The sequence below is a fragment of the Perognathus longimembris genome, chromosome 8 (assembly GCF_023159225.1).
Source record: "Perognathus longimembris pacificus isolate PPM17 chromosome 8, ASM2315922v1, whole genome shotgun sequence".
Lineage (NCBI taxonomy): Eukaryota > Metazoa > Chordata > Mammalia > Rodentia > Heteromyidae > Perognathus > Perognathus longimembris.
In genome coordinates, this window is record NC_063168.1 from 18,149,555 (window position 1) to 18,166,604 (window position 17,050).

Here is a 17,050-nt window from a genome sequence, read left to right on the forward strand (position 1 = left end):
TATGATTTAATTATTCTTGATTAGCTGCAATAAGCAAGATCACTGTGTTTTTTATAAATATGTGTTGATTTTTAATAAACAAAATGCATAATTGAGTCCACATGTTAAACAATAAATCTGTGTCCTAATAAAGACATTACTATCAAGAGGCAAATAATATGTCTTAAGATAAGCAAAGTGTAGATATTTCCATAACCACTCAAAAGCTCAATTGTATTTATCCTTTAAAAAATCCTATGAATAATAAATTATTATCCACATTATTTTAGGAGAGGATAAGTGAGATACTCAAGTTATCAGCAACAGAATTTGCAAAGCTTGCCCAAACAGAATCCTACCCCAGTGACATGCAGAGAATTATAAGATTGAAAATAAAACTACAAAATAAATACAGATTTAACACAGTTAAGGAAATTCTCAAGTTTTTATCTTTGGCTTTCTAAATGCTTTCAATAGATAGAAACATATTTTATATACTCATAACTCTAGCAACCTAATTTCAGCCTCATATCACTCTCAATATGCTAAATCTATTACAAATAGAGATTTGGAGGTTTCTTTTTTGTTGTTGTTCTATTGCAAAACTGACCTTGTAACTGTCCTTATTTTTATATATTAATCCTATTGTGAGCTAAAATTTTTATTAGAAATAAATGCAAAATTTTATCAGATGTCTTTTTTAATATCTAAAGGCATATCCTATGGATATATTGAGGTATTTAAATTGTTATTAGATATAGATTACCGATAAAATATTTTTAAAACTTTCTGTCTTATTTGGGTGAGCCAAATTTAATGGAGTTCTTACTAGAGGGAAGCAGAAATGCCAATATCAACAGGAAATATAAGAAGTTGCAGAGCTCAGAGAGAGAAAGCAATGTGGAAATTCCAGATTGCTGACTTTGAATACAGACGAAGAAAGTAAAGTGTCCTTTGTCAGCAACAAAAAAGCAAAGAAATAATTTTCTGCTAGCCTTTGTACAGAATACCTAAAATTAAAATTTCTGACCTCTAAAACTACCAAACAATAAATCAAGGTTTCTTTAAACAATTAACTTGATGATAATTTGTTATAACAAACCAATATAACAAACCAATAAAAATAAAGCTGAGCTTAAAGTGATATAATAATTACCTTCAGATATACAACAAAGGCTGACTTTTTCCTTTTCCAGGAATTTCAGAGTTACTGTACCAAAGGGCATGCTTCAATGGCCACTAAGGAAATTCACTTTAAAAAACAAAATCCTGATATTATTTTCACTATTGATAGTTCATTGGTGGAAATGTGACAATTGTACAAGACAAAAAAATGAATCATTTCATCATTACAAGGGGTTGAATTCTGTCTGGTAAACTGATAGAAAAGCAATTGAATAAATATGTAATATTCTTAAGTAGTAAACACAGTTTTGCTTTGTTTTCTTTTTTCTGAACTGTGCATTAGTATCTGAAAGCCAGAGAACGGTGGCTAGTTTTAGACTTTGAAGCCATTATTACAAATGAAGGCTTCCTTCACCAAATTTGTCCCTTCAATTATCTATTCAACTTTATTTTTTAAAATCCCATGAATCATTTTATAAAGCCACTTTATACCTTATAAGGCAGTGAGAATATCCATTACTCAGGAAATAATGTACCCATTATTCAGTATTTTGTTATGACCTCTTTTGAGGATTTCCAAATTCTTACTCAAGATCTTGGCAAATCACACTAGAAACGTTTACCTGCAACAAGCACTTTATTTTTTTCCCAGTATATTATATTTTTTAATTTTTATTGTCAAACTGATGTACAGAGAGGTTACAGTTTCATACGTTAGGCAATGGATACATTTCTTGTGCTGTTTGGAGGGAGGAAGCAACAAGCATTTTAAAGCATCCCTTACCTGGGTAACAAGTGGCTCCAAGAGCCTTTCCACTGTCAACGTCCGGATTTCTAAACTTTTGGGATCCCATTTTAAAATGATAGGTGAAGTTGCCGAAGTCATGCTCCCTAAGAAAAAACAAGGTATAATTTACAAATAATGTTCACAAAAGTAAACTGATGAAAAAAACACTGAAACTTGAAACACATTTGGAGATTAAGTGTCTAACCTTCTCAAGTTAGAGATGGAAAAACCAGATCTGATGCTACGTAAGCAAGAATGCTAAAATCAGAGAGAGAAAAAAAGGGGAAAAGATAGGAAAGGATTGGAAATATAGAGGGGTGAATTTGTTCATCCACTTAAGTTGTATAATTCAGTAGTTTTCAGAATGTTCACAGAACTGTATACTCATTACAACAATCAAGTCTAAGACATTTTCTTCAGCCCTAAAATAAACTCTCTATCCTCCCAACAGCAGCCTCTAATGGTCCCATATCTGCCCTAAGCAAAACAAATCTATTTTATATCAGAATAATTCACCTATCCTGTACATTTCATATACATGCAGCTCTACAAGTGGGCTTCTATATCTAGTTTATTTCACTTAGCATAATATGTTTTAGGGTTTACTATGCTGTATAATGTGGCAATATTTCATTCCTTTCATGGCTAGATATGTTACAATATAGATACACATTGACAATTTGTTCATTAACATTTTACATTATTTGTTCTTTTGGTTTATTCTGAGTGATGCTGCATTTGTTCACAATTTCAATGATGTGTTTTCAGTTCTCTTAAGCGAATGAAGTGTTTAGTATGTGAAGTCAACATTTAAAAAGACACAATGAAAGTTGAGCTTCTGTGGCTTATATCTAAAATTCTAGTGACTAAGGCCAACATCAGCGAATTTAAGTTTGAAGCAAGCCAGAGGAGACAAATCTTTGAAGTGCTTATCTCCAATTTACCAGGCAGGGAAAAGATGCAGGTGGAGGTGTGGCTCTAGTGATAGAGCACCTGAGTTGAGTGCAAAGGCCAAATAAGACCACAAGGCCCTGAGCTCAAGCCTCAGGACCAGCATATAAATAAATAATTAAACACATACATACATACATATGACACAATGAAGCATACATAATTTTTTTGATAGTCCTGGGGCTTGGACTCAGGGCCTGAGCACTGTCCCTGGCTTTGTTTTGCTCAAGGCTAGCACTCTACCACTTGAGCCACAGCGCCACTTCCGGCTTTTTCTGTTTATGTGGTGCTGAGAATCAAACTCAAGGCTTCATGCATGCAAGCCAAGCACTCTACCACTAACCCACATTCCCAGCCCCAAGCATACATAATTTTACAAAATAAAAAAATGAAATACTTTAACTATACCTGTGCAAATTAGGAAAATTTTTGAAGCACTATTGCACTTGGAATACTTGCATGCAACATTTATTATATATACATATATCTATGTATATATATTCTATCTTTTCGTAAAGCCTTGAGTCTGGTTCTTATGTAATTTATAGCTTAAAAGTCTAGACATTCAAATAAGAGAGCAGTTATTTATACCTCAGTGTGATACATGCTGTGTATGTATCACATATGTGTCTTTATGCATATGTGTGAAAACAGAGAGGGGTGCATGGGGGAACTGAGCCTTTAATCCTAGCTTCTCAGTCCGAGATCCAGAGGACATAGTTTCTAACTAGCCCATGAAACAAAGTCCAATGAATCCATCAATGAAATAACAAGTAAAAAAAAGCCAAGCTGGATGTCTTGTTCAAATGGTAGGGAGCCTCATAAACAAACAAGTCAACCAATCACAATGACTTCTCTGAGTTCAAAACCAATTACCATAACAAAAATGAAACAATAGCAAAAACAACAACAAAAAATACTGTGGAGAAAACCAACAAAGAATACTGTGGCTAACCATAATGCAAAGTATACCCACCATGATCACCAGGTGTAGAATGCCGGTCATCACAAAAGACCAATGGGAATAATGTTTGGGACAACGTAATTGTAATTCTCTTAAGAAAGAACAATGTTTTGCACATGAAGTGTCCATGGTTCTGAAGTTTTGGTTGCACCCATCTACATATACTGATTACTCACTGAATTTAAACATGTGTCCACAGAATTACTATCTGATCCTGTTTTTCTCTCTCATCTTGATGCAACTGTCTCTTAGAACCAGTGACACACAGGTAGCAGCCTCCCCAGTCTTCCATTTAGCAAGCATGAAATATGATCCTAACTTGAAAGAATAACTTATACATTTCATCAAGAAATTGCAGAATAGGTTTTGACATTTAACCACTACAGAAACAACTTCAGCTTATAGAAACTGAATGTGAATTGTTTGCCTTAATACCACCATAAATCAAAGTATTTGTGGCTATTCTTTTCTTTTGAATCAATGTCCTCACTCCAATCTATCCTTATAAATCAACACAGATGATTATTTCTATTAGAATTAATACTACAAAGAAGGTCTATCACAATAGACTCTAGTAGCAAAGAGTTTCTTTAGTAGCTATTGAACAATTGATTTTTTCAGCAAAAGAATTAATCTACTGCATAAAATGAAAAGATGTGTGTATGTGTGAGGGGGAAAGCAACAAGTGGAAAAACAGAAAAGGCAAAGATATAGTGTGCTGCCATTTTGTCTGTCTCCAAATGCCATGTTGAAAATAACCTAAGTTCAGCAGTCTAACTATACAGGCCAATGTTGTTCTTTTATAACAACAAACATTGCCATTGACATACTGCCAGTCCTCCAAAAACCTAAAACACTTTTCACATTTCCCCCCCTCACACAAAGAACTGCCACAAGTAGCCCTCACAAGCCTGGGTTTCTTCTCTGGTCAATGCAGCTTATGCTGGGAGAGATTGAAGGTAACAATTTCCTGTATGCACTGCAATATCTTCATCTTACTGATGTATAATCCTGTATATGTTCCTGGTCCAGTATTCATGACACAATATTGCAATTTCATGGGAAGATTTCTCAGTATGGTTTTCAAACTCTGTTGTAATAAGGAGTTCAGTAACAGTGGTGATGAACAAGGAAGTCTTGTCGAAAAGGTGGGTAACTAGGAGTGAACTGATTTCTATATGGTATCAAGGGTCCTTGTGCTGGTCAGCAGAGGCTTTCATTACATGTTGAGCATGCTAATTTATATAAGCTGGTGGATCAAGAAATCACAGCCTTTTATGGATGCTCCAATATACATCTTTAAAAAAAATGACACTCACAAATGTCAGAGAACCAAAAAATTCTAGCATAGTCACAACAGAGACACTAATCTGGCATACTGTACTTTAAACAGAAATGAGTAATAGCCCCAAAGACAAGTACTGTATGAGCAAAGAAACTGAATTAGTCACAGCCAGGAGCCTGGGAGGACTACCTTAGTGTTACACATCTAAATGTGGAAGAGAAAGTTATTTCACAAATCACTGGTGTCAATTGATTCCTTTGAGGACAAAATTCAGTCTTTGCTTATGACAGAGATAATATTCACTGGGAAAAGTGAAGTACAGAATGTTCACATGAACCTAATGCAGGGAAAAGGCTACTCATCAAAACTTAGAAACAGAAAGAAAGTCCTATTTTTCACAGACATGCTTTTTGTTTTACATTTGGGACTAGAGATAGTAATTCTTTCTCCTTTCAACATTTGTTTTACTTCTGTATTGTAAAGACAAAGTATGGGAAGAAGTGGATCCCCAAATCCCTACCTTCAAATCCATTTTTTTTGTGGAATATTTAAAAAATTTTAATATATTCATATTATCTTTAATTGTACAAAGAGATTTTGATTCAAATCTCATCATTTGCAAAATAAGTATGTCCGTCAGCAACCTTATTTTATGAATGATTTCCTTCTGAAAATCAGTGGATTCATTTTATATGCAAAAACAATGAATCTTCTTTTTTACAATATCACCTACATGATTATTACCTTTGTCACTAGATGGACCTAAACAAAGGAGCCACTAGAGATCTCTTAAGACAAGATGAGTTTAAAAAAAACAAAGGGAGTTCCCAAAATTAGGTGCTCTAAAACCCAAAGTCCAATACCCCCCAAACTTTGTCTCAGCTGGCAAATGAGAATGTTGATGAGCAAACTAGTGTGAAACACAAGGTCCGGGAAAACTCAGAAGTAAGACCATATTATGAATTATGCTAAGTAGATGAATAATTTGTCCCCATGACATTGGGGATGAATACATTATATCATCACAATAAATGGGAATTTGCAAATGTAATTGAGATGACATTATCTGGGTGGAACTGATATGATAAATATGGCACAGAGTTTCTGATTCACTAGGTCAAATGCTGCATGGCAAGAAATCATCTTTTTAGAAGCACTATACAGTCATGAACTTTTATCATGCATGACAGAAAGTGAGAAGTGAGGAGGAAAATATAGGTCATCATTTTGGATATCACAGAGGGAGTAACTAACTCCTCTGTTATTTAGACATCAAAAAATATAGTCTAAATTCATTATGTATGTATGAGTATGTGTGTGTATGAATCTGTCATACTCAATTGCTAGATTGAAGTGAAATTTTTCTGTAGTTGAGATTATAGCACAAATAAAATACATCCTTATTCCCAGTGGAAAGACTGCTCACTGGTAGCAGTTCTAAATGGAGTTAAGAAAGAATGTTTGGCATTCTTCCTAGAGATATTTTCTATGTGGAAATGGTCTGGGTTAGTGGATAAACTGTGGGAATGTCTGCTTCTTATTTTTCCCCTTATGTCTGTTCATTTTAAGCTCATTTCCACTTACTTTAAGTGGGAAGATGCAGTGTATCATCTACAACTTTGCTTTCCATAATAGCCATCCAATGCTTTGGCTCAGTGAACCGAGAGGTGACCCAAGATGCAAGTCAGTGCTACAATTACAGGATCTGTCGATATTTTTATTCAAAATGGAAGTGATATGCAATTTCCAGCTAGTTTTTGTCATTTTAAGTAAAGGGTTTTCTGGCACGGCTAATGTAACACGTAACACTTCCCCCAAGTTTTTTAGTATTTGCAAGACCACTTGTTTGTGGCAAATCCATACTTCTGAAAAAAATGCTCAAATGCTCGAGTGAGCAAAATTATCATGCTAATGATTTGAGAGGGCTATAGTAAAATTTCATGTCCAAGTATAAATGCATGTTAAGAAATGCCTTACTATTTTTTTTCATTTCTTTATTATAAAAGTGATGTACAGAGGGGTTACAGTTTCATACCTAAGACATTTCTTATCCAACTTGTTACCACCTCCCTTATTTTCCCCCACCTTCCCCTCTCCCCATTGCCCTCCCTCCATGAGCTGTACAGTTGGTTTACACCATATAGTTTTGTAAGTATTGTTGCAATGGTTTGTCTTTTTATCCTTTGGTATTTCCTTTCCCTTCCTTAGTTCCAATACACATATATAAAATATCCAAGGTACCAAAATCAGTTACAGAGATATCAGGGGTAAAACCATGGGAAAGAAGCACAAAATAAAAAGGGCATAATTCCACATGGCATGTTGAAAATAACAACAATGATAAACCACTTATTTCCATAACTTGAAGTTCATTTTGCTTAACATCATCTTCTTTGTGATTGACTGTGATATTCTGCTAGAATTATCCTAGACATGCACTAAGTATTCCCAGGAAGCCATAGAGTCTAATTTTCTTTGGGTCTGTCTCACTTCACTTAGTATGATTTTTTCCAAGTCCTTCCATTTCCTTATTAATGGGGCAATGTCATTCTTTCTGAAAAAGGCACAGAATTCCAATGGGGACATCTACCCAAAAGATTATAAGCAAGACCACACGAAAGCCACCAGCACAACTATGTTCATCACAGCACAATTTGTCATCACTAAAATATGGCACCAACCCAGATGCCTCTTAGTAGATAAGTGGGTCAAGAAAAATGTGGAACATATGCACAATGGAATTCTATGCCTCTATCAGAAAGAATGACATTGCCTTAAAAATTTTAAAAAGCATATTAAATAACTACTTCAGAGCTTCTTCCTTCTACTCAAACTTTTCTAAAGGAAACTCATGAAGAAAGTTGTACAACCTCAAGATTTAGAAGGTGATAAAATAAACCCTCAAAAATCAACGGCCTTTGTGTATGCTAACGACCCGAAGACCGAGGCTGATATCAGGAAAGCAACCCCCTTTGCAATAGCCTCCAAAATCATAAAATACCTAGGCATAACCTTAACCAAAGAAGTGAAAGACCTCTTTGAGGAGAACATTAAAACCTTGAAAAACGAAATTAAGTCAGAACTAAGGAAATGGAAAAACCTCCCATGCTCCTGGATTGGGAGGATTAATATAATCAAAATGGCAATATTGCCAAAGGCTATCTACAAATTCAATGCAATACCCATTAATATCCCAACACCATTCTTTGATGAAATAGAGGAAGCAATCCAGAAATTCATATGGAATAATAAAGGACCTAGAATAGCAAAAACACTCCTAAGCAGAAAGAACAGTGCTGGAGGAATTACAATACCCAACTTCAAGCTGTATTATAAAGCTATAGTAATAAAAACAGCTTGGTATTGGCACCAGAACAGGCCTGAAGACCAATGGAACAGAATTGAAGACCCAGGAATGAACCCACAGAACTATGCCTACTTAATCTTTGATAAAGGGGCTAAAACAATAGTTTGGAAGAAAGATAGCCTCTTTAACAAAGTGTGCTGGAAAAACTGGCTCAACACATGCAACAAACTAAAACTAGATCCTTATATATCACCCTGCACCAAAATCAATTCCAAATGGATTAAAGACCTCGAAATCAAAACAGACACCCTGAAAGCACTAAAGGAAGGAGTAGGAGAAACACTTGGGCTCCTTGGCACAGGACGGAACTTCCTGAACAAAGACCCAGAAAGGCTACAAATCAAAGAAAGGTTGGACAAATGGGACTGCATCAAACTGCAGAGCTTCTGCATGGCAAAGGACATAGCTTGCAAGATAAACAGAAAGCCCACAGACTGGGAGAAGATCTTTACCGGCCATTCAACGGACAAAGGCCTCATATCTAAAGTATATGCAGAACTAAAAAAATTACCTTCCTCCAAAACAAAACCGCAAAGAACTAATAGCCCACTCATCAAGTGGGCTAAAGACCTACAAAGAGACTTCTCTGATGAGGAAATGAGAATGGCCAAGAGACATATGAAAAAGTGCTCTACATCACTGGCCATAAAGGAAATGCAAATCAAAACAACATTGAGATTCCATCTTACCCCAGTAAGAATGTCCTATATCAAGAAAACTAACAATAACAGTTGTTGGAGGGGATGTGGCCAAAAGGGAACCCTCCTTCATTGTTGGTGGGAATGTAAACTGGTTCAGCCACTCTGGCAAGCAGTATGGAGATTCCTCAGAAGGCTAAATGTAGAACTCCCCTATGACCCAGCAACCCCACTTTTGGGTATTTATCAAAAAAACCACAAACAAAATCACAGTAAAGCCACCAGCACAACAATGTTCATTGCAGCGCAATTTGTCATAGCGAGAATCTGGAACCAACCCAGATGCCCCTCCGTAGACAAATGGATCAGGAAAATGTGGTACATATACACAATGGAATTTTATGCCTCTATCAGAAAGAATGACATTGCCCCATTTGTAAGGAAATGGAAGGACTTGGAAAAAATTATACTAAGTGAAGTGAGCCAGACCCAAAGAAACATGGACTTTATGGTCTCCCTTATTGGGAATAATTAGCACAGGTTTAGGCAAGTCACAGCAGAGGATCACAAGAGCCCAATAGCTATAGCCTTATGATCACATAAGATGATGCTAAGTGAAATGAACTCCATTTTATGGAAATGATTGTTATATCACAGTTGTAACTACTTTCAACATCCCATGTGTATCTGTAGTTTCTACTATTGATGATGTTCTTCTTGTGATTGTATCTACACTATCTCTGTAATCTTATCTGAGTATATTGGAAACCGTGAAGACTGGTATTAGAATTAGGAAATAGAAAGGGAATACCAAAATTGAGAGACAAAGGGTAAAATAAGAGAAACAACAACAAAAGCAATACTTGCAAAACTGTTTGGTGTAAGTGAACTGAACACCTCAGGAGAGGAAAGGGGGTAGGGGGAGGGGGGTATGAGGAACAAGTTAACAAACAGTACAAGAAATGTATCCTATGCCTAACGTATGAAACTGTAACTTATGTACATCAGTTTTATAATAAAAACTTTGAAATAAAAGAAAGTTGTACAACCTCAAGATTTAGAAGGTGATAAACTGAGACTAATAATATACACTCAAGTTTGCATATCAAAAAAGAAATAAGTATGTTCATATTGTGCTAAAATATGTTTACACTCAGAAAAGTAGAATAGAATACTAATAAAAATTAAAACTATGTGCCAACTTAATAGAATTTCACTATTCCTAGGGTATGGTCAGAGAAACTCAGTAATTTGAAATTGAAAATGCAAGTGAATATCAATTTAATTTTCTTGATTGTCCTGCATTTACACTTTCATTTAAATTGATCTTGGAATCATAAACAAATTAAATATACTTAAAAATCCCAGTTTTCTTTCTACTTAATGTGAATGTCTATGACATTCAGTTTGGCAATATTTATAGTATTTATTCTCTATAAGCACTTACAGAGATTAAGTATTGCTATCCTGGATGGTTTTCTAATTCCCTAATGAAACTCTGATTTGTCAACAAAATATTTTTGAATAAAGGTTGTTGGCATTGCTCCATTTGATTAGGTATCCTTCAATTGAGATTTGGGTAATATACCACAACAACTCAAATTCAGAACTGCCAGCATTAGAGCTAACATAGTTTAAGGAATTACATGTACAATCCAAATTTAACCTGAAATTATTTAACATGAACCTACCGTCTTCGGCAATCAACCTATTCTCCACCTCTCTAACCTGCTGGAAAATAGAATTTCATATGGAATGATTATATAATGCTAATCTAGAGCTACAATCTCATCATTTCACTTTCAGGATATAGGAAAATAGACACCAACTGCCCCCCATATCATCAGTCTCACTGTAAAATTCAGTGCAAACTAATTATCCTTAATGTTCTTTTCCTATGTAACTGAAATGATGGCTTACATCTCTTCACCAACAAGTTCTATGTGCTCTTTTTAATCAAGTCACTATTCCACTTTATGATTCTGGACTATTGGATCATCATTACCATAAGCCATTAGCTCCAACAAAATTTGGGCCACATTATAGCAAATGAACTCTGTCTCTATGCGAAGTGCCCAAATACTATATCATGCTATACCTTTTTCACAATCCCTAAATCATAAGAGCATTTAGTCACTAAATGAGGATTTTAACATTTTGTTTAATTACTTCACAAAGAAATGGACATTAGTTTGACATAATCCACTAATTTCATCAAGTTGTTAATTTTGTTTTAAAAATCACCCTTAAAATACTAGATCCTTTATTATGTATTTTATAAATGTTTAATTAAGTACACAGATAGGAAAAGTGATCTAACATACCCTATTCTTTCTAGTGTCAATTCTTTTATCCTGTTAATTCTGTTTATTTGAAAGAGGTAATAGTTCTTCGTGTAGCTTCCAGAAATTCAGGACTTATTAAAACCTGAAGACAATTGATAACTTGAGGTTGTTTAGAAAATATGATTTACATTATGTATATATAGACACATATGCATATGCATGTGTATATGTATGTCTATATCAGTACTTATTCAGAAAAGGTCATTTTTTGTAATGTTTAAAAACTTGGCTTCTTTGTTCAGGCAAAATGATTCTAAGAACTTCTTCAGGAATCTAGTAAATTATACTTTGACATTTGACTCAATACAGAGTTACACAGAAGGAAAAGGATTATTCATACTCTGCAGATTAGATCCAATATCTCTTAGGAAGTTTTCTTGTCCTTGACAAAACTTTCCCTTTGTTTCCAAATGTGTTTCATACCTCATCTGCTTTTATGAAGTCTCCCAGTTCCAAACTCTTTCTCAATCTCACCAGCACTTAGGATGATAACATCCAAAACACAAGTTGTCTTGTGTTGTCCTTCCTGTCTGCTTCACATTAGATCTGTCCTCTCTAACATATTCAAGTCTTTGCCTGCTTAATAATAAGAACTGTGAGCGGTATATCGTAAAAATGTTATGGGTACACATGAACTTGACTTCTACTGAGTCAACTCTTATAGCTACTTTATAAGCAAATACAAATATGACAAAAATTACAAAAGGTCAATTATTTTATGTTGAAAGTTGATGTTATACTTCTTTGCAATATATATATAGATGGACCTTTAACAAAAACAGTGACATTTACCAGAAACAAATACAAATCCACCACCCCAAAAAGTTTTCTCCCTAGAATGACTCCATATTACAGTGCATAGCACATTTATGAAATATGAACTCTTATTAGTTCAAGGCATACAGGCTAACCAGCCACAACGCACATAGTCATCAGAGAGAGTTGTGAGTAATATCAAGTAATTATAGTTGCTTAATTCTGACTAGAATTTGTTTTTTGCCATCAAGGATAACAACAGAAGCCACTCCTCAGAAGAAAACTTAGAGGGTGGGTTTAGCTGGGATTGGACATGGCTAGGAGTATTATAACATCCATTTAAATAGGGCATTTAGATGAGAAAGTAGGAAGGGCTCCTTCAAATTGTGATTGTCTTGATGGAGCCATATTGAAAAGTTTGCTTAACAGCACAATCAAAAATAATATAGTCTTGAATGCAACCTAGTTAAAAATTATTCAAAATAAGCAGACGAACTATTTTCGAAAGTCATTAAGTAACCCCAGAAGGGAGATTAGACAAAAAGACAAAGAAATTGTAATATGATATAAAGACATAAATGTAGATATTCAAAGCCACTTTAAACAGTGAAGTATCAATAAAAATATTTGATTGGTACCTAGGAACTTGTGTTTTGCAAGCAAGCTCAAGTGGCTTATTACAATGCATTTTAAAAGTCAAAGTAAAATCCAGATGTGTGCTGGTGACTTATTAAGGGATTACATCGCAGAAACTCATAGGGAAACATCTTAAGTCTAATATCGCCTGCTTCATTCAGTTTCCCTTAACTTAAACTGGCTTATTCATTTGATTGAATGTAAACAGGTACTGCTATTTATATTGCAACCACAACAATAAATGGAAATAATTCACCATATTTTGCTATCATTGCCCCCTTTCAATTGAACTATAGTACTTGAAAGGTCATCAAACATCAAAGCAATTATATTTGCTTACAAATATTTTACTGTAAGGATTGGTATTTCAGTATCCGCAGGATTCAGTATATATGCTCTTTGGCGAATGACTTTGCTAAATTTGTTAGTCAATCCATATGTAACAAAGTAAAACATTAACAAATATTTCCTTCTGTGAGTTTTAACTAAGTGTGTATGAGCTAAAAAAAACAAACCCTTAGGTGATATACCTTTGTAAATAAAAAACTAAACTATAACATGGCATTCCCAAAATGCAAATGATGCTCTGATAGTTCTGTATGATATGAGGTAGTATGACTCTTTCCACTAAATTCGTGGAATTTAAATATGAAAATAACAAGGATTTCCTTGGACTTTTCTATTTATTAGCCAAAGTTAATTCTCATTAATAATAGGTTCATGTTCCTGCCATCAAATCATGCTGTATCTCTGAGCGACAACATGGACACAACATGTTAGTGCAGTAGGTCCCTAACAGATTCTACTTCAAACACTTTACAGAGACTACATTATGGCATCTTCTAGGTCTCGAGGTCAATATGATAATATCCCAGTTTTGTTGTAAAAGATATTTTAAAATGCAAGAATGTTAAGTGATCTTTCAAGGTTAATGAAATGCAACCAAAATTTGTTTTAATTTTGGGCAGTCTTTCCCAATGTATAATGAACTTCCTAAACATGCTCAATGCAGCATGGGTAGTAACGCTAAGAAGAAAATTGCTTCAAAACCTTCACAGAAAACATGTAGATAATAAACTCCACAATGTTATTTATAGTGACAAGAGTGTTTGCTGATTATTTCTGACCTTTTAGTTTGTCTGAAAAGACTAAACCTTGCTAATATGCATTTCGTGCTACCAGGATAGAAGACAACTTGCTCACTTTTTTCCCAAGGTCACAAAAGGACAGAATTACCTCGCTCAAGTAACTCAATACATGTGGCTATCAGTCATCTTCATTCTGATGTGCTCTGAATCACCTCAGATGATGCATTTGCAAATGTGTCAGCATCATAATCACCCCCATCCCAATTGGCTTATTAGAAGAGAGATTTTGTTTCTTCTTGCTTAAGCCTCATCCCTTTCTGCCATAGCTTAGTAGCATACCTGTTTCTCAGTGTCCTCTGGCTCTTTCTATCAAGTAGAAAGTCTTGTCAAACCAATAAATTAAAACACATATAAAATGTCTCTCTCCTTCCTATTCCTCTTTAGTAATTGTATACTTCTCTTCTCCTTCATACTGTAACTTGTTGGAAGGCTAAGGCATCAGGCTTGCTCTATTCCTACCCTAACTCTGCATTTCCTAGCCCATAACAATCATCCTTTGCCTTACCATTCTATTGAAATTAGCATTGCAAAATTACAAGTGACTCCCAAGTTGCTTAATTCAATGAAGAACATGTGATTCACTTTTTTATTAACAGAGAAAGATATAGGGAAGATTATCATAGTCTCTGGGCAAGGATGGCAATCAAATTCATGCAGCATCCCATACTTTTATGGTATGAACTCATTTGGTTATATAAAAATATATATCTTGATATAGAGAATATATTTGCATATAGAAGAAGTCTGGGAAGATACATATATCAAATTCTAACAGTACTTAGGCAGGGTGCCAGGATTAGGGTGACAAATTATGCAAAATTATTTATACTTTTCATCATATATTTATATATACTCACACAATTTATATAATGATCACACATTCTTTGTCCAAATAAAAATAAATATATCATCTCAAAAATATCCAGGGCCCCTTTCAGCTCTTATTACTTAACATCATCATAAAAGTATTTAGACAATTTGGTTCTTTATCTTCTAAGAAGCTTATTCTTAGTCCTCTTTACTGCCTCTTTTTCTGTATGCAGCCTGTATGCAATGCTGAATTCTGTCATTGTCTTTGATTTCTGACCTTTGGGCAATGTCTGATTAACCTTACTCCTGTCAAAAGTATATTTGATGCTGAACTTTCCCAAATCTGTTTTTCCAGCTCCCAATTCTTCCTAGAATTCCAGTTAGTCTCCTACTTGCAATAGTTTACTTCAAAATGTACAGGCTTAAAACTGTACTTACTTTACCCCAACATGGGTCCTAATTCTATGGTCACATGTTAATAGGCACAACCATTATTTATAATCACCTGTTAGTAATGCAGAAGTTGTCTTTGATTTTTGTCTTTTGTCTCACCTCTACAAATAAAAGTAGTCAACCACCGTAAATCCTATTCCTGTACATTTTATAATGGTTTCTTTTTTTCTTTCCTCTACTCTTTTACTTCCATTAATCTTTCTTAGATTATTAAACAACCTTGTATAGTAATATTGCCACTCTCAAGATTAAGCACCCTGTAACTTGAGCACTTCCTCCAGAGCTCGTTTGTATAATTTTATTTTTTGAGATAGGGTTTGTATTATTTATGCTGGGGCTAGCCTCAAACTCAGTAATTTCCTGCCTCTACCTTCACAGTACCTGGGATTACTTTTGTGCACCATCATCTTCAACTCAGTTTCAGTCTTTTTCTTCTCTAACTCTTTCTTATTCTACAGCCACATACATTTTAAAATTCCAAACTATGAATTCATACCATTGTCCCTACTATTGGAGTTTTTGATGACCCTGATTCACTGTGAGTTTTAACTGACTCTTACATACAAACTCAGGTCTCTAGACATTCAAGTTAAATTATGCGTTTAAGGCTTTCACTGCATCACTCATTCTGCAGGGAAGTTCTATTCTGTTTTCTTGCCTCACTCTCAGTTCTCCTTTAAGAGTCAACTCAGCAACATGTCTGGATCTGTTCAGTCACTTTTGCTTCCTCCTCCAGTGGCCAAAAATCACATGTGATTTTAATTATTTTCACATTAAAATTCCGAGGCCCTTGAAGACAGACCTGCGTGTTTACTATTTCTTGAATAAACAGAGAAGTAACAACTGGTTACTAAGCCAGCCACTTCTAAAAGTTAACTTATTTGTGAGGGATGGAAAACAAAACCATGTGAACAAAGTTACTCAGGAAATATTAGAGCGCTGGTTCTTTCAGTCACTATAGGAGGTATACCTAAGCATATTTTATTCATTTTCAATGCCAATAGTTTAAGTAGCTCAGAATTCAGTGAGCACTCAAGGAAAAAAATTCAGAGCCATCCTTACTAAAAAGTATGAGATCATTAAGCATGCATTTTTCTGAGGGAATGCCACGATGGAATAAAAGAAATATTTTTTTTAAGGAGAGAAAACAAATTCCAAGTTATAACTTTGCATCTTAATTGCTGAAATGATGATACTCTTGAAAGTCCCTTGTTACATTTAAAATTATACAGAAGAAACTTTATAGACCTATAAGAGTCAATTGGTCTTCTGATGCCCTTTAACATGAAAATAAATAATTACAACACTTCACAGAAAATGCTTTTCAACAAATTACTTTCAATACTTATTATGAGAACCAGATGATTTGTAAGATTGTACTCATGTGTATAATTATTGTGGGCTGTTTTGTGGTCATCTGTAAGGAATACAAAGCAATGTTTGTAAATTAAGTTTAAATATTTTCTTTAATACACCAACATTACTGATTTCAGGGGCAGGAGCTCTGCATGGATTCTCCAATAGTAGAGAAAGAGGATCTATAAGTAATAGAGTGAACCTATAATGAATCCAGATACTATTTTTTGTATTTTCCATGTCTGTTTTATGAGAAACAGCTGGGTTGAGTAGTGACAGACTACACTAAGGTCCACAAAACTGCAAATATTATCTGATTGTTTATAAAAACTATTTGCAATTCTTTACAAACTGTACAATATCATTATTTCTGTTGTATGATTAAAATTATATTTTGAATATATACTACACTTCTTGATCCATTCATCCATTGAGGGACATCTGAGCTTA

The 17,050-nt window shown here is 34.5% G+C and overlaps 1 protein-coding gene and 1 pseudogene across 1 annotated transcript in view; one reads left to right on the top strand and one right to left on the bottom strand.

Annotated features, from left to right (window-relative positions):
* Nucleotides 1-17,050, bottom strand: part of Ctnna2 (catenin alpha 2) — a 1,054,352-nt gene that overhangs the window by 917,687 nt on the left and 119,615 nt on the right. The window contains exon 2 of the mRNA XM_048352594.1: nt 1,889-1,995. Within this exon, the coding sequence (XP_048208551.1) occupies nt 1,889-1,990 (102 nt within the window). The 5' untranslated portion in view covers nt 1,991-1,995. The remainder of the gene's footprint in view (nt 1-1,888; nt 1,996-17,050) is intronic.
* LOC125356939 lies at nt 14,554-14,652 on the top strand (annotated as a pseudogene).